The sequence below is a fragment of the Paroedura picta genome, chromosome 15 (genome assembly GCF_049243985.1).
Source record: "Paroedura picta isolate Pp20150507F chromosome 15, Ppicta_v3.0, whole genome shotgun sequence".
NCBI lineage: Eukaryota > Metazoa > Chordata > Lepidosauria > Squamata > Gekkonidae > Paroedura > Paroedura picta.
This window is the reverse complement of record NC_135383.1, coordinates 4061812-4079492: the sequence shown is the minus strand read 5'-3', so window position 1 is coordinate 4079492 and position 17681 is coordinate 4061812. Positions and strand designations below refer to the sequence as shown.

Here is a 17681-nt window from a genome sequence, read left to right as displayed (position 1 = left end):
TTCGGTCCCCCCTTCTGGCAACAAGCCAGGCAGGTGAACTCCTGGCCAGGCCTGTAAAATTTCGCTCTTTATATCCTCCTTGTTATGTTTTATGGTGTTTTTATAGAATGTTTTCTTTTACAGCTGCAAGTTCTTTGAGAACGTCTAGCAGGAAGGCAACGAATCCGTTAGAGGAATTCAAAAGCCAGTGGCAGAGCAGAGAGACGTCACAGCCCGCGGCATCGACTTCCTACAAGGTTTGGCTTTTATTGAAAGTTTCTAGCCCTTATGACCGCAAAGAAAGGGTTTGTTCCTTGCTGGGCAACGGAACTGAAAGTGAGGCTTTTCAGAGGAGTCTGCCTGCCGTGTTTCTGTCTGAATGCCTGTTCTATGCATTCCGGAGAGTGCTTTGGCGCATTTGTAAACTGGTTTTGCACCCAACCCCACCCAATTCAGTGTGCAACACAGATCCAGACTCTTCAGACCGCTTTCTCCCCACTTTTGTTGACCAAGAATCCTGCTGCACGCTGAAGTTTGCTGGGTTCCAGATTAGAAGCAGCTGATCTTAACCACTACACCAAGTTGGATAGAGAAACCGCTCTGTCAGGAACTTCTTCCGGGTGTTTAGACAGACGTGGCAGAAAAGAGCAAGAGTCCAGGAGCACCTTTAAGACTAACACGCAGAGGGGTAGCAGGTGTGGAGAAATCACTATTGGTAATGCGCCAGGAAACCTCGGTCTGGATTCAGTCCAGGAGGACGCCTTGCCTTGAGCTTCTTTTAGCATTTGCAAAGTGAAGGTCTGTCTTTCCAACCTCCCTTTGAAATGCTGGTAGTCCGAAAACCCTTCTTGCCATGAAGCTTTGAAGATTAGAGACCTAGATGTTCCAAAAAATGGATACATAGATTAGATACATAGATATTCCAATAGATACATAAATTAGATACATATATATTCCCAAAATAGATACGTAGATTAGATACATAGATTAGATATCTATCTTTTGCAAAATCTATTTTTGGGAATATCTATATATGTAGATGAGATGCATAGATTTTTTTTAAAAGGAGTGCTTCCAACAGGCGAGTCCCCCAGAACGAATCTCATTGGAAACCCCTGGCTTGGAAGAGCTCTAACCCCACACCTTCCCTTCCTCCAAAGGCGACGGCCGCCCCTCCCTCCAAAGCGCGAGCGAGCGAGGCCCCCTCCCCCGGGTCCCGAGTTCGAGAGCCGCCCCGCCGCCCCCGCCCAGGCGCGCGGGGCGTCGCAGCTCGGCGGCGGCGGTGGAATTTGCCGACGCTCCCTGCTGCTGCTGCTGCTGCTGCCGCCGCCTCTGCCTCTGCCTTGACAGCCGGGGCGCGCTCGCCGCCCCCTCCCCGCGCCCGGACAGCCGCCCGACGGCGCCCTGCATGCGGGCCGGAGCTGGCGCGGCGGGCGAGGCGCCTCCCGGGACGGTCAGCCCCGCCGCCGCCGCCACCATGACGGTGGGCTTCGAGGAGTGCCTCAAGGACTCGCCCCGGTTCCGGTAAGAGGCACCCGGGGACCCTCCCCAAAAGCCCCCCGGCCGGCGCAGGGCAGGGCAGGGCAGGGCAGGCTGCGGCGGCGTCGGAGCGGGGCCAGACCCACGAGCCTCCCCCGGCGGCGCATCCCGCAGGGAGAGGGGGCAGGAGGGGGTCTGCAGCCCCGGCTGCAGCGGAGACGGCGGAGAGGAGCCCCGGAGGGCGGGCGGGCGGGCGGCCTCCCTCCCTCCTTGTCTGGGCCGGGGCTGGCGGGGGGCGTCGGCGCGGCCTCATGAGATCTGGCCGCTTAGCTTGGCGAGGCCGAGCCCGGGCAGGCGGGGCGCTTTTGTCTGGCCGCCCAGCCCGAGCGCACAAAGCCGGCCCCGCCGAGGATCGCCCGCAGGCAGCGCGGGGAGAGGGGAGGGGGCAGCAGGGGGGGGCAGCAGGGGGGGCAACCCCCCCAAAAGGGCTAAAGAGAGGGAGAAGAGCCCCCCGGGGGTCCTCTTCTGACCCCTCCAAGGTCATCCGCGGCTGGGGGTGGTCGGGGGCTGGCATGGGCGCCAGAGCGTCCCCCCCCTGCCTGAAATGGGATGCCCAACACAGGATTCCCCACCCCCCCATGGCTGCCATCCATCCCTCCATCCCTCCAGATATTTATAAACGCCCCCCCCCCTCCCATTTACTGGAAAGCCCGCAGTTGCTCCAGCGTGTCTCCAGGACTGAAATTAGACAGGGAGAGGGAGAGGGAGAAAGGGAAAGTGGGCGTCCGATTGCGTCCCCAGGGGGGAGGTTGATGTGGAGGCACCCCCAAGGAGAGTCAGGGCCTGGGCTTTGGCGGCGCACCTGCCTCAGGTGTGAAAGATGCCCGGATCCGGCTGCCCGGAAAAACGGTCTTGTATCTGAGTGCAGCTGCCGGTTGCTGCAGGTGGTTTGGAGGCAAGATGGGTTCAATAATCACCCCTAAACTTTTCTTTAAAAAACAGCCCTGGAAGGTAGACCATAGGGGTCGAGTTCGTGTAAGAGAGAAGGATTTGCCTGCTGCTCATGTCCTCTGCGGTTGTGCTTGAAATTTAGGACTTGCTCCCTAATGCTCCGTGGATTTGGGCGGGTGGCTGGTCTGATTTGAAGCAACGGGACAAAATAAGAGTCCAGCGGCACCTTTAGGTTTTATTCAAGGTGTGAGCTTTCAGATCCTATGGAATGATTTGCTGATTTGTTGCTCACCCTCTACCTGTATGGATGGACTGGTGGCTTCCATTTCCGTGTATCTGCAATGGGGCGAAAGCTTATATTTCTAAGGTGCCGCCAATTCTAATTTTGTTCCCTAGTAAGTTGATAAAGGACGTGATCTCATGGCAGAATTAGAACTGACAACTTCCCATTTCGCTACTCTTTTCTTTGTCACAGTGCTAAATTATAATATCGAGTGAGTTTAGTTCTTTGGGGGCGAGCTTAATATCCGCTGTGTACAAAAGTTCTACAGAGCTGAAAAAGCTATCCAGAAGGACAGAGGTCTCACCTGGCCAGTACCTGGACGAGAGACAAAATCTGTCAGTCTCGCGGGAAGCAAAGGGATATGACAGTGGAGTGAATGGAAAAGTCCCATGACCCTGTTTCTGGTGGGTTCTGTTGCTGTCCTGGCTTCCAAAGCTTAAAAGGCTGGGTGATTGTTTTCACACAAACACACACACACACACAAACACACACACAAAGAGTAATCAGGAGGTCAATCAACCTGTGGATTTGTTGCAGGGTGCCAGTGATATTGGGCATGGGCAAATCTAAGGATTGGTTTGGGGCTGTTTTGTCTCCGGTGTGTTCCTGCAGCCTCAAACCCGGTAGGCCACTGCTTCTGAACACGTTGCTATTCCGCAGCACCAGATTCCAGTGCGTAATCGTACGTTGCAGTAACATGCAAAGTGATTTTAATCAGTTACAGCAAATGGTTAGCATGCCTCAGCTGAAGTGGCAATCGTTGACGCATGCTTACTCAGGAGTAAGCCTGAACTGAGCTCCTTGGGACTTAAACCAACCCCTTGGCTTGCGTTGTCGGTGCTTTGTCCTTATAACCCGCCATTTTGACTAGGTGTGTGTGGGGGGGGAGATGGAAGGTTTACATTAGTGCAGCTCTTGGTTTTGTGGAAGAATTATAGCTCAGCAAAGACTCAGGAGCCGCACTGTGTGCCATTAAAAAAAACAACCCTTTCTGGTGTATTTTGGTTATTTCTAGACCGCCTTGCCCTCTGGGACACGAGATGGATCACATGGACACAGTCAGTGGGATGGGATCTTCAGTAAACAAAAAGGAAATGGGATTTGGGTCGGAGAACGAAGCAGAAATCTAAAAACAGAAATCTAAAAACTGTAGCAAAGTATGTGTTAACGTGCGAAAATTACACAGTAGGATCCCAGTTTCAGCACGCTAAGGACAGAAGTATAGCCAAGCCTGGAGCCCCTCCAATCAGCACTGGAGGTTGTGAAGTCTGTCAGAAGTCTTCTGCCAATGAGAGAGGGCATTTCCTTCCCTCCTTCTGCCTCCCTCCCAGGCTTTGCCAAAGAGAGAGAGAGATTCTCCTCCCACCTCCCTCTTGGGCTTTGCCAATGAGGGTCATAGTCTCTTTCCTTCCTCTCTCCTCCCTCCCAGGCTTTGCCAAGGAGAGAGATTCTCCTCCCACCTCCCTCTTGGGCTTTGCTAATGGAGGTCGGAGTCTCTTGCCTTCCTCTCACCTCCTTCCCTGGCTTTCCGTTTGGCCGTGGCTTCCTGAACAAAGTAGTTAATTTGGCTGTGCCCCGAAGCACGTGACACAGTCATTTTCCCGCCTTAGCTGGGTAGCTCTTGACAGTCATGGATTCTTCTGATCAGCACTGTAGCATCTTAAGGTAGAAACTGGGTTGGGTTTTTTTTTTTGTTGGTGTTTTTGGCTGTATTTTAGTTCTGGTGTTGGGATGTTGGGCAAGCTGTGCTGCCATTGAAATGTGTGTGTGTGTGCGCACATACTTGCTAGGGTTGCCAACCCCATGTTTGGAAATTCCAGGAGATTTGGGAGAACAGAGCCCGGGGAAGGTGAGGGGAGAGACATTAATCAGGTATAACATTGTTGAGTCGGTCCTCTGAAATAACAGTTTTCTCCAGGGGAAATGATCTGTCTAGTCTGGCGATCACTTGTAATTCTGGGAGACCTCCAGGCCTCACCTGGAGGTTGCCAACCAAATGCATTCCCACTTGAGTGCCTCTAAGTATCCTTAAGTCCGAATAGCAAGTTCTGTGGAGCTGAACCAGAGGACTATTTGGGGCTTGGGTTTTTTTTGGTTGGGGGGAGGTGAATCAATGGGCAGCAATGGTATTTTGAAGCAAATGCATTTTCTTCTGTGATCTCCATTAGCCAAGCTTAATTTCTGCTCAGAGAAAGAAACATGTGTTTATGGTGATATATTGGAGGTCCCCCCCCCCCCATATTTGGCACACTGCAACTCAGGAAAGTGGAAGCGGGACAATTTGGGGGAGGGGATCTTCATGCCTTTGCAAGCCTCTGTCTAACCTGGGTAAATAACGGAAAGGGATTTCTGGTTTTCAACCCAATGGATTACTGTTGAACTCTCTGTATAGAGTGATCCCTTGCAGAGACGTTACGCTGATTCAGAGCTCCTTCGTTATGAGGAAATTATGATGTGCTCACCACCACTGTACTCCTGTGCCCACCCACCCTCCGATATCTGGTATAGGCTACAGTCCCCAGAGATTTATCCCAGTAACTCTGTGCATCGTTTTGCACACTGCATTCCTTTGTGCGTAGAAAATCCCTCTTGGACAATTCCATTCTGCATAGTTTGCACAACGACAGAACGCTGGAGCCTCCTCGGCCTCCTGGGGCAGGCCATTCCACAGGGTGTGGACGGGCGCCTGGGCCCTGATTACTTCAAATGGAACCTCCATGTTTCGAGGCAGTTTACCTCTGAACGCCAGCCTTCCAAGCAGCCCGCCGGCGCGGCGCAGAGTGGACGGCTGTGAGACGCCAAAGTCTTTCTCGATGCATAAGCCTAAGGAATTGGAGAACTGACCGGGCCTAGCATCCACCCACCTGTGCCAGCCTTTTCCTCCGTAAGACCTGCCTGCATGAACCTCCCCAGCTCTTGATGGTTGCTTCGCCCCCATCGCAGTGCCGGTAAACGGTTTTGTGGCATCATGCCAGGGCGGTGACTTCACTGGCCAGATGTCTAGCTCCCGGAGGGGTATGAACCTTTGTGTTATGACGTCAAGCTGGCTTCTAGAGGTTTATTTGTTGATTTAGAGATCCAGAGTGACGGCTGGCTTGGGGCCAAGTTCCTCTGCTTGACGATAGACGTCCAGTGTTCATAGATATTATTTTATATATATATAAAACCTGACATCTCTCGGTGGCATGGGGCTTTTGATAAGCAAGGCCTACTGAGCTTTCTGGTGGCTGACACGGCTTCGCAGGTTTGAGAGAACACCCTGCAGTCTAGCATCCTGTTTCCAAAAGCTGGAACCTCCATATTCAGGGGCACTAAACCTCAGAGCCACCAGGAGGGTGGAAGGACTCTTTGCCCTGTTGTTGTCCCTCCAGAGGAACTGGTTGGCCACTGTGTGAGGCAGGAGGCTGGACTAGATGGACTATCAGTCCGATCTAGCAGGACTCTTATTAAATTCTTATGAAGGCCTTGGACTCTCTGCCCAGTTGCTGGACCTCCAGAGGGACTGGCTGTGTGAGGTAGGATGCTGGCCTGGATGGACCACTGGTCAGATCCAGCAGGGCTTTTCTGATGTTCTTATAAATGCCCCCAGAAGGCCTGCCAGTAAGGCCCAGCAGTCAAATGTTAGAATCATGGAATCATAGAATAATAGAGTTGGAAGGGATCTCCTGGGTCATCTAGTCCAACCCCCTGCACTATGCAGGACACTCGCAACCCTTTCGCTCACCCACTGTCACCTGCCACCTGAACCTTCACAAAATCAGCCTCTCTGTCGGATGGCTCTCCAGCCTCTGTTTAAAAATCTCCAAAGATGGAGAACCCACCACCTCCCAAGGAAGCCTGTTCCACTGAGGAACCACTCTAATGGTCAGGAACTTTTTCCAGATGTTTAGATGGAATTTCTTTAGAATTAATTTCATCCCATTGGTTCTGGTCCGTCCCTCTGGTCCGTTCCCCCTGTTTCTGCCTTCCCTCAGCAACCGTCATTCTGAAGTACAGTGCCCCTGACCATGGAGGTTCCATTTAGCCTTCGTCAAACTGGACTCTGTGGCTACACGGAGGAAATGTAACAAGCGTCCTGCCTTGCTCTGAGGCATTCTCTCCCTTGTGGTGATGCCATGTGCCCCCAGGCCCTGGAAACCTATTCAGGGTTATATCCCCTGCTGCACTGTGGCTGGGAGTAAAATGTTTTACCTCTCGTTGGATGCCCAGCATATTTTGCAGGACGAGACGCCCTGTAATAACGTTGCAAGAAAAAGACACTCTTCACTTCATGCTGTGTCAGCATTTCAGGGCCAAATTGTAACCTGGTGCATCTGCCTCAGGTTTTTAACGCTTGGCCCATGGAAACCAAAACAGCTCGGATTTCTCCCATCCTTTTTACCTTTAAGAAGTGTGCAATGATGCACATTGGTGGTTCCCCACATCTATGTCAAAAGCAGTTAATTATATTATCAAGCATTCTGTAAGCTCAAAACAGCGGTCTTCATGGGAGGCTGCTTGCCGCTTCTCTGCATGATTAACTGCTACGGCCTTCCCGTTCTTTCTTCTGCTATAGTGGCTAATTTGACTATGGTCATGCACTGGGTGCTTAGCTCATCTAATTGCTACTAAGGCCATGATGTGGCAGAATTACTTGCCTTCTGAGGAGGATGCCTGTTGCTGCTCAGTGTGATCTAGTGCTCTGGCTGTGCCTCCTCTCCAGAAAGCTTCTAGTGGGAGGAAGGCATGCAGCAGGCAAGGTGGAATGACCCAGTGTCAGAGGGAGCAGCCTGTTGCCCCTCTACACGAGTCAGTGCTCTCATGACTCACACAGAGGGGCGACAGGCTTCTTTTTGCTCCAATCAGTGGCAGGGCCTTTCTCAAAAGGGCCATTTTGACTCCTTGATAAAGTAATCTTCAAAAAAATAACCTTGAAAAAATCTAGGAAGCCCTGTTCTTTGGAGGCTCGGTCTCCCTCCTCTGCCATGCACCTTGCAGGGGCTTGTCTAATGGGCGCCCAGGTAAACAAAGCCGGCTAATTATCTTGAAAGACCTGTTTGGAGTGAATTTTTGCACTCCGCGATGCGCTCACTCGATCGGCACGCAGACTGGGTTTTGCCGTCCCTCTGTTTGCTAGGCTCTGAAAGGGACTGCTGACTGGCTGGGAACCTGAAACAGAAGAGCCCAAATCCCCACATGCCTTCCAGCGGCCTCTATTGAACAGGGATGGGGTAGCTTTTTTTGGGGGGGGGGAGAGCGGTCCTGTCCCTGGGAAATGGTTGCCCTGTCCTACATACAGAAAGCATCTGTTCAGACTCTTGTCCGTGTGCATTGCTGCGGCAGGAGGGGATGGGATGGACCATGGCCCACGAGCAGCTGCCTGTCAGAGCGGGCAATACTGACCTTGAGTCACTATAGATCAGTGTTTCTCACTGAGAGGCAGGCAACGGCAAAACCACCTCTGACCGTCTCTTGACTTGAAAATACAGAGTCAGCTGTGCCCTGACCCCAGAATGGTCTAGATCTAGATTTTGTTTAATGACTTAAATTAGCGTGCCATAGTGGTTAAAGAATGGCGGCCTCAAATCTGGAGAGCTGGGTTGGATTCCCCTCTCCTCCCTCCCCCCCATGCAGCCAGCTGGATGGCCTTGGGCTTTTCTTAGTTCTCTCAGAACTCTCTCAGCCTTGCCTACCTCACAAGGGTGTCCCTTGCAGGGAGTGGAAGGCGGTTATCAGCCGCTTTGAGACTCTTTTGGGTAGTGAAAAGCGGGATATAAAAAAACCAACTCTTCTTCACTTTTCACCACCGAGATACGAAGAGGCTTTGGCAGCTGTGCAGACCCCTTGTTTAAATGGGGCAAAAGTCCAGCCCCGAATGTGACTGGGTGCAGCCCGCCAAGCTCTTTCCCACCCGTCGCAGGAATGCGAACATCGTGCTTTCCAGGGAGATGTGACTGAGCTCTTTGTCCTCTCCCCAGCTGCGGTGAAGTGGATTGAAAATGTAGAGATTACTGTCCAGGGGGATTGGCCAGTCGATCTGCGCAACCGTTGTTCCCACCGGGCTACATTTTTTATGTTACAAGATGCTTCCTGTGGGTCACTGCGCCACGTGGTAATAAATAAATAATTCCACCGCCGGCCAGAATTTCAGCTGACTCCAGCACGCAGGCCACTGCAGTGGATCAGGGCGCTCATGCAGCAGCGGCGGTTAGAAGAGAAATCGGCCAGGGCTCCTCGGATCGAGCCTTTTCTCGGTACACGCGGCGGCTCGCTACCTCCAGCGCCGTGACACACCTAATTGTGACAAGCACACCGCAGGAACCTTGGCTAATGGGGAGCGTTAAACTGCTCTCCAGCTCCATGTGTCACCCGAATTACGCCCCCACCGGATCACCTGGAGCTTCTCAAGATGTTTGTGCCACTGCTCCCATGCGGGGATCTGACAGGCAACTTCCCCCGTGAACAGAGGTGGAAGCGTTTGGGGGCCGGTTTTTAAAAGGAAGCGCTGACAGCGGGTGAGGAGACACGAAAGTCATCCTCCAGTTTAGGAACGGGGAAGGGAGAGGGGGACGTCGCTCCCTCCCTTATAAAGCTGGAGCTCCAGATTGGCCGTGGTAGAGCTGGATGAAGCAGCATTGATTTGCGGAACTCACCGCCACATGACGGAGGAGCAGACACGAACCTGGGCGGCTGCTGGAAAGGGATGAAGCGAATTCACAGAAGAGGGGTTGATCAGGGAGGCTGATCAGGGGGCAATTAGCGATCGGAAGCTCTGTGTTTATGGGCTCCGCCCTCTGATCTGAGCTCTCCGCCCCCCCAGCTCCATGGGTCTGAGCTTTGGAATGGTAAAAGGCGGCTGTATTCTGGCAGCAAATGGCACCTTGGAGAAAACGGCTGCTTCGGAGGGTGGCATTGTACCCGTCTGAAGCCCCTCTGTTCCTTAAATGCGACCCTCTCCAGGCTCCAGCCCCCAACTCTCCAGGGATTTCTTAATCCAGACCTGGAACTCCTCTAAGACTAGGACAGCCTCGCGTTACCAACTTCCAGGTGAGGCCTGGATATCTCCTGGAATTACAGCTGATCTCCAGATAGCAGAGACCAGTCTTCCTGGGGGAAATGGCTGTGCTGAAAGGTGGAAATCTATATCATTATCCCCCAGTGAGCTCCTTCCCCTCCCCAAATCCTTCTTGTAACTCACCTCCATCCCCAAACCTCCAAGAATTTTCCAACCCAGAGCTGGCAACCCCGGGACCGTCGTCAGGCCAGGCAAAGAAGCAGAAAGCAAAGATTCTCCCGGCTAACTCAGGACAGCCGGAGTGTCTGTTTTGGACGGGGCAGTTGTCTCACCCCTGGCCTTCCGTCTAGCTTGATCCAAAAGCACTCTGCCGTTTCAAGTCCATTCCTGCTCACAAGCCACTGCAGGGACAGTTGGTAACATGTTCCTGGATAATTGCATTCTTTCCCCCTAGTAGCCGGGCACACCCTCCTGGCTTTCAGAGCCGTGTTGGGATGGCTACGGCAGAACAAACTGATGCCGTGCAGACAGAGGAGATCTTTCAGCAATGCCTACTAGCGCTGTGGGGTGGGTGGGTCTCAGTGCACATACTTGGAATGAAAAAAGGGTGTTCTTGGATACACAAGCCTTGTCCCAGTTCTCATCTGTGACCTAATACGTGGCAGAGACCTTCCGAGCTGCCTCGGCAACCGTTACAACATCCCGGCTAGATGATCGTTATCTGTGGGTCTGCCCTTGAAGACAGTTCAGAAACGGGTTCCGAATGCAGCGGTTAGGTTGGGACACCCAGGTTTGAGCACACTGTGCCCGTATCTTGAACAATAGTCGCCTGTTGATTTCTGAGCACAATTCAAGAGGATGGCTTTGAGGGATTCTGAGCTTCTCACTCCAAAAGCCTCCGCTGCAGTTCGGCTTTGGCCCTGGGAAAAGCGGAATTCATGGTTCCTGCCATTTTCTGTCGCTTCGCTCTGAATTTTCCCTGTCAAGTGTAACTCTTCCAACTTTAATTGTGCCACAATCCATTGGCATTCAACTGCATTGATTTGTTTCTCTATCTCCTGTCTTTCTCTCCCCAAAATGGGCTCAAGATGGTTTAAAGTCAGAAACATAAAAAGCAATAAGAATGGAACCACTGTGGATTGGCCCTGCCCGAAAATATACATCTAGCAATACTATGCTTTAAAAAAAAAAACTGTACCCCAAAGTATTAAAAAAATCCATAGCATCAATCAAAGAGAAAACTCCAGCATTACAGTCACCAAAGCAGATTTGCTCCTCTTCCTGAACATCTGTACAGAGAAAACCCTTTTGGGCTCTCCCAGTAGCCCACTCCATAAAGAGCATGTGTATTATGCATATAAATAATGCATTAGTTGCATATATGAATTGCACAGTCAGCAAAAAGCTATTGGAAGGAAATGTATGGGAAAATCTAGGCGGTATTAAAATTTAAATTCCCTGTGGAAGCTAAGAACACGCTATTAGGAATATTGCCTAGCAGATTCTGGAAGAGAGATTTGAATATTCGGTGACAGTGGCTAGAATCCTCTACGTACCAACATGCAAATCAGGTGTATGTCCAAGCTTAGAAGAATGGGAAAAGAAACTTGCCGATGATGCGGTAATGGAGAAAGGAATCATTGATTTGAGAAAGATCCATTATGTGTGTTATGTAAGCAGGAGACGGAGCACAGCGAAACCGATTACAATGCAGGAGCAGAATTGAAAAATTATTAAAGGTATAAGTAAATGGATTTTGAACAAGAATATATTTGTTTAATAGACTTCCTTTGGAACTTGGGTCTGTTGGAAACGGCGGCTGGCGTGTCGAAATGGCGGAATATGTAAAATCAGATACGCGGTTCTGATGACATTAATAATATAGCTGTAAAATACGCCTGTCATGAAATTTGCAATTTAAACGTTTGAAGTAAAGACTGTTGTATTTTGTAGAGCATGTCCTGAGGATTGTAATGGAGGGGTGCTAGGCAGAAATATTTACTGTTCTGTACCCAGTAGCGCATAGTGATTTTTAGCAAATGGGATTTGTTATGTATTGCCCCCATTTATTTTGTGTCCTCCTTAGATTATGATCTTTTAAAAAAATAGCAGAAATAGAAAAATACAAAAATATTTTCTAAAAAGAACCCGCCCCCAAAACTACATAGCCTACATATGTATGTGATTAAAAAAAATAAGAATCCTTGATACCAACAGCATAAAAGGAATCCTTAATACCCCTATGGGGCCAGAATACGTTGACTTTCTACATACCCCCTCCAAAAACCAAAAAAAGATCTGAAGTGACTAAAGTTTAAGCAATCTCCATAACCCCCCCCCCCCCAACAAAGCCATTCCATTATCTTCCATCTTCTTGGTATTCCTTCCTTCCTTTCTCGCTGGACTGATTTCATGTAGAAAAGCATTGCTGGCACATTTGAAGCAAGTTTATGTCCAGCGCACAGCAATGCGGGAGAAGCCCTCTGCCCATGCACAGAGTGTCCCTCTTTGTCGCCGCTTGCTACGGCGCCCAGACGCAGAGCCGTGGCGAGGCAAACACTTCCACGGGGCTAAGCCCGGGTCAATCCTGGCTCAAGCGCTAAGCCCCGAAAGAAGGCCTAGGAAGTCAATCGGATGGGCTTAGCATCTGGGAGATACCCCCCTTCCCAGGGAACACCAAGGCCGGAGGCCGTAGCGCGTACATACACGAAAGGCCAACGAGCCTCCCGGATTGAATCCGGTTTAATAGCCCGCCTGGAAGGAGGCGAACAGCTAAGCCGCCGAGCGGGGATAGCCGAAAATATTTATTAGAAAGGATTAAGGCATGAGGTCACAATTCGGGGTGGCGCGGCCAGAGCGGAAGCGCTCGCTCGGTCCCTAAATAAGCAGAGCGTGAGATCCGTCTAAACAGACTTATGTAATTCTGGCGTGCCGGTTAATCCTCTCCCGTCCGCCGCCCCCTGCAGCAGACAGAATCTGTTTCCTCGCAGCATCTCGATCTTTGTCGTAGCCGGTCTCTATTAGCCGAATCTGTCTCGTGGGCGGGTGTGGGAGAAGCCCTGTCGGTGTGGGAAGCTCGTAAAACAACCCCGTCCCACTCACCCCCCCCCCCGGCTGGTTTTCGGGATGCGTAGGAATGTGGTAATCCCTGCTTTGTGTACCGCTGACAGATTGCATTCCTGGTTGCGTTGAGGGAAGCGACGTTATTGTTATTTTTTCCCTTTAGAAAGCAGCTACGACACCGAGGGCATGTGTCGGGTTGGCAGAGGGCCGGAACAGAACCGGCCTAGCTTGCTCCCGGGCGTTCGAGAGCCGCCTGGGATGCGGGGATCGGCAGGCAACAGAATTGGCCGTTTCTGGGTTAGGAAATGCCAGGATGTGAGTTTTCTCGCTGTTTTGGGTCCGTTTGACAGTACAGCACCCCCTTTGTCCTCCCTGGGAAACTCCCCATTGGCAGGAAGCACGGATCCTGCCCCTCCATCGTGACCTTCCCGGAGGAGCCATGAAACGGTCTTTTGTAGGCGAGTAGCGAGGAAGAAACCTCCTCCTTTTCCTAACCTCTGGCCCCATCTGTGCTTCTGATGGGAACAGGCCCTCCAAGCAGCCATCCGCTGAGGGACCCGTGGGTGCTGAATTATCTGCTCTAGCACCTTTAAACACCAGCTCACATACAATGGAGTGGTCTATTCCTCGGGGCTAAGACCAGAACTCAATCTGGCTCCCGTGTTTTGGGCCTACTGTGCCTTGTGAACAGCCTTCAAGGGCTGCCCCGCGCAGGATGCATTGCAGTAGCCGAGCCGGGAGATTGCCCTGGTAAGTGGAGCTGACTCTGCAATCCGAACTGTCTCAGCCGTGCCCCGCCTTCTCCCGCTTTCCAAACCAAACAGCCGTCGGTGCGTTTTAGGGAAGTGCCGGCTGAGGCAGACGGGATGGGAAGCAGAGCTTGAGCTAAGAAAATAAACTCGGGAAGCTGCAGGGAGGTGTTGACTTCGGAGGGGCCTCTTGGAGACGGGCCTGGCGGAAGCCCGGGGCAAAGGGCAGGGGTGGACTTCCGCTCCTCCACAGGACGGGTGTGCTCACGGCCCGGATTCCCCGTTTCTCTCCTGCTCCTTGACAAAGCGGCTTCCAACAGCAGGAAACCATCGAGGGGTCGACATGCATGCAGCCCAGGAAGGACTTTTGCCTCTCCCAGTGAGATTCACTTACCAAACATGGTAGAAACTCTTTGGCGCGTTTGCAGGGAAATCCGTTTTAACTACACAGACTCCTTGAAAAAACAAACATCTAGGACAGGTGGATCCCCTTCTGTCTGTGTTTTGAAAAGGGGCTGTGGCTCAGTGGGGGGCCATCTTCTTGGCCTGCAGAAGGCCCCCCTGTCCAATCCTTGGCATCGTGTGGTCAAAGGAGAAGGTGAAAGGTGACGTCAAAGACCCTGGCTGGAATCCCCGGAGAGCAGCTGCCAGCCTGAGTAGACAATACCGACCTTGATGGATGGATGGTTTGAATCAGTCTGAAGCAGGGGTAGTCAACCTGTGGTCCTCCAGATGTCCATGCAAATGCTGGCAGGGGCTCATGGGAATTGTAGTCTATGGACATCTGGAGGACCACAGGTTGACTACCCCTGGTCTGAAGGATCCAGATGGGCAGCCGTGTTTGTCCGTAGCAACGGAACAAGAGAAATAGTTGGGCGGCAAAGATTCACGAAACTCACGGCTGGGGAGGAGCTTTTGTGAAGGCTTCTCTGCGTTTCTGTTCAGATTTTGGAGTCTTCTGGCTGGCTGTCCTTTGATCCCGCTCTTCCTTTTTAGAACTCAGGACAACCTTTGTGGTTCTCTCCTTCTCGGACTCAAATTTTGCCCTTCCCATTCTGCAGGGTCTCAGGCAGAGGTCTTTCCCATCGCCTGCTGCCAGATCCCTTAACTGGAGGTGCTGAGGATTCAACCTGAGACCTTTTGTGTGCCAAGCAGAGGCTCTTTCGCTAAGCCATGGCCCCTCCCCATATTGTGACCACTCCTTCTTAAGAAGCTTGACAGACTGATTGGGTTGAGCTGAGCTCCCTCCCTTCAGAGAGCAACGCCTGCCTTCTCCAGGAGCTGTCCGTGGTCCTGCGGAATATCAGCCGCGACTTCCTTTCTGCAGAGAGAGAGCTTTGACCGCAAGTTGGACAGGGTGTGTGTGTGGGAATTTTGAACTTTCCGCTTCACCGTCTTTAAGGTTTTAATGTTAATGCTTAATGTTTATTGTTTTAAGGTTTTTTTTAAAGGGGTAGTACTAGTTTTTATTGTTTTATTGTGAACCGCCGCAAGTTTGAACGGAGAGCAGCGGTATACAAATCTGAAAATAAATAAGACGGGAGACCTTTAGTCCAAGTCATCCTCCTCCAAGCCTTGCTTAAGCAGCCCCACTGATTTATGCATGGGATAGAGAAAGTAGAGGAGGGGGAGTACTTTTATCCCTTTCTCACAAAACAAGAACTTGAGGGCACTCAACGAAATTAATGACCCATTGGCTTAGAAGAAATACAAATGACTCTTCATCCAAAGAGGAGTTAACACATGGAATTCACTGCCGCAGGAAGTGTTGGCAGCTACAGTCATAGACAGCTTCAGGAGGGGCTTGGGTAAACCTACGGAGCAGAGCTTCATTAGCCACAAGGTATAGATGGAACAGGGCAGTGATGCCCTGAATTCTTGGTACTCGGGGGGGGGGCACATTGGGAGAGCCTCTGGAGTTCTGGCCCTGCTGGTGGACCTCCTGGTGGACCTCCTGGTGGTCTCCCAAGTCTGAGCTGCTGTATGACATGGAGCATTGGACTGGATGGACCATTGGCCTGATCCAACGTGGCTTCTCTTATGTTCTTATGTGGTGCTCTGCATTCTTGGTGCTTGGGGGGGGGGGCTTCTGGAGTTCTGTCCCTGCTGGTGGACCTCCTGATAGCATCTGTATTTTGTCCACGGTGTGACACCAAATGTTGCCCTGGATGGGCCACTGGCCTGATCCAGCACGGCCTCTCTTAGGCTCTCGTGCTCATCTGAAACCTCCTAAGCTCGCACTGAAGATTCAAAGCACAACTCCAAAAGTGTAGAGGGCGTGGAGAGAGTTAATTCGTAATGCCCACAAAAGGGAGGCGGGAGAGAGTAGGCTTGAGCGTGATTTGAAGAAATGCATTTGGAAGGGCAGCGCCCTTGGTCCTTCGTGGAGACGGAAACCGTTTGAGGACGACTTGCGGAGATGCCCCGGGGGTCCGGCTTTGTTGTGATGACCCCGAAGGCTTTGCTCCGCATACCATGGCTTAACCTGCTAATAAAGCCTTCCTTGTTTCCTTCCTGGCTTGGGAAGTGTCCGAACCACAGGGGCTTGCATCGAAAACCCCCCCCTCTTCATTTCCTCTCCAATCAGCGCTTGTCCGATCTCCCTCTCCGTTGGATTTCTTTCTCTCTCTCTCTCTTTCTCTCTCTCTCTCTCTCTCCCTTTACCCCATGATTCCCTTAATAAGTCAATTATGATTTGTTCAGGCTGGAGAATCCATGAGGGGAGGCCTGTTCTCTGCAGATGGGACAGACTGTTCTGTTTCTCAAACCAAACGGGAGACCACATTGGACTGGATGACCATTAGCAGTTTATGGATACAGGGATGCCGTTACGGCAGCTTCCACACAATCCTGCCCGGTCGTTGTGTTCATCTTCCCAAGCTAAAATCTGTGCGCCGTCATTGTCCGGTACGTGAGGCAGGGTCTTCTTTGTGGTGGCGCCTCGGTTACGGAAAATAATTCTGCACAGCTCTTCATGCGGTACTGAGCTTGCTAATTTTGTGGCTCCTGCTTAAGACTTTTTTCCCCCCCATGACTTGACCAGGGTGGGAGCATCTTGTTTAGTTTGTTGAATGTTAGGCCTGACTTTCAGCCATTACGAACTACTTCGATTTTTAAATTATTAGTTTTGCCGGCTGTTGTTCGTTTTAACCTCTTGTTTTCCGAGCGGAGGACTCACCGTGGTTGTTTTAATATCTTGCTCCTTGAGTTGGCAAAGCCCTCCTCTCTGTTATGTTGTTTCTTATTAAATGTGGTCGTCTGGAGATGCTGTTTTTACCTTCATAGCCGGGGGGCCCATAAGGGATGAGATGGGAACATTTGGGAACGGGGGAAACAAGTTGGAAATCTTCCCTGCCTCCCCCAAATCTCCTCCTTCAGGGTTTTAAGAACTCGCAGAGACTTGAGTAGGCTAAATCAGGGGAAGTCAACCTGTGGTCCTCCAGATGTCCATGGACTACAATTCCCATGAGCCCCTGCCAGCAAACGCTGGCAGGGGCTCATGGGAATTGTAGTCCATGGACATCTGGAGGACCGCAGGTTGACTACCCCTGGGCTAAATGACCTTTCCCCCCTTTGACTCACGCTGCCCTATTCTCAATATTGTTAGCCTCCTGGAATAGGCTCAGCTCTTGGGGCTGGGGATTTTATGGACATCTACGGTTGGAACCATGGGGAGGGCAGAGTTTGGGCAGCTCTTAACTTGATCCCAGATCCTTTTCTCCCCTACTCTTTCGGGCACATCGCTCTGGCCATTTAAGAACGTCTACTGAAACATGATCTTCATTGGTACCGTTCCTCTGACCCTCGTTCTTTTTAAGGAGCCACATAAAAACGTTTGCACTGTCGCAGTGCACGAAACCAAAATTTGGTTTGTGACGCGGAGAGAAAATCCAGGAGGACTCGAAATGATCAGCCAACGGGTTTTTGGTTTCCGTCTGCTCCCGCAAGCCATTCCAAAGGCCGTTTTTAGTTGTCCGAAAAGAAAGCTCCGCCTGCCCAAAATAGATCACCAGCCAGCTCCGAAGCCTTCAATCCAGAAGTCTTCATTCCCTCCCTTGTGGCAGGAAGTGGGAAACATCAGAGGCCACAACTGGGCCCAGTCGTCCACAAAGATTGGCCCACTGGAGTTTGACATCCTCGCAAGGCATTCTGGGTGCTGGAGTTTCACTGAACAGGCCCAGGC

The 17681-nt window shown here is 51.5% G+C and overlaps 1 protein-coding gene across 5 annotated transcripts in view; it reads left to right on the top strand.

Moving 5' to 3' along the window:
* ACAP3 (ArfGAP with coiled-coil, ankyrin repeat and PH domains 3) overlaps positions 1-17681 on the top strand; it is an 89790-nt gene that overhangs the window by 1349 nt on the left and 70760 nt on the right. For 4 of the 5 annotated variants that reach the window (XM_077312148.1, XM_077312145.1, XM_077312146.1 and 1 more), the window contains exon 1: positions 1163-1503. In XM_077312148.1, coding sequence (XP_077168263.1) covers positions 1388-1503 — 116 coding nt within the window. In that variant the 5' untranslated portion in view covers positions 1163-1387. Of the gene's footprint in view, positions 1-123; positions 237-1162; positions 1504-17681 lie in introns of those variants that run through there. The other variant, XM_077312150.1, reaches the window with a different exon arrangement.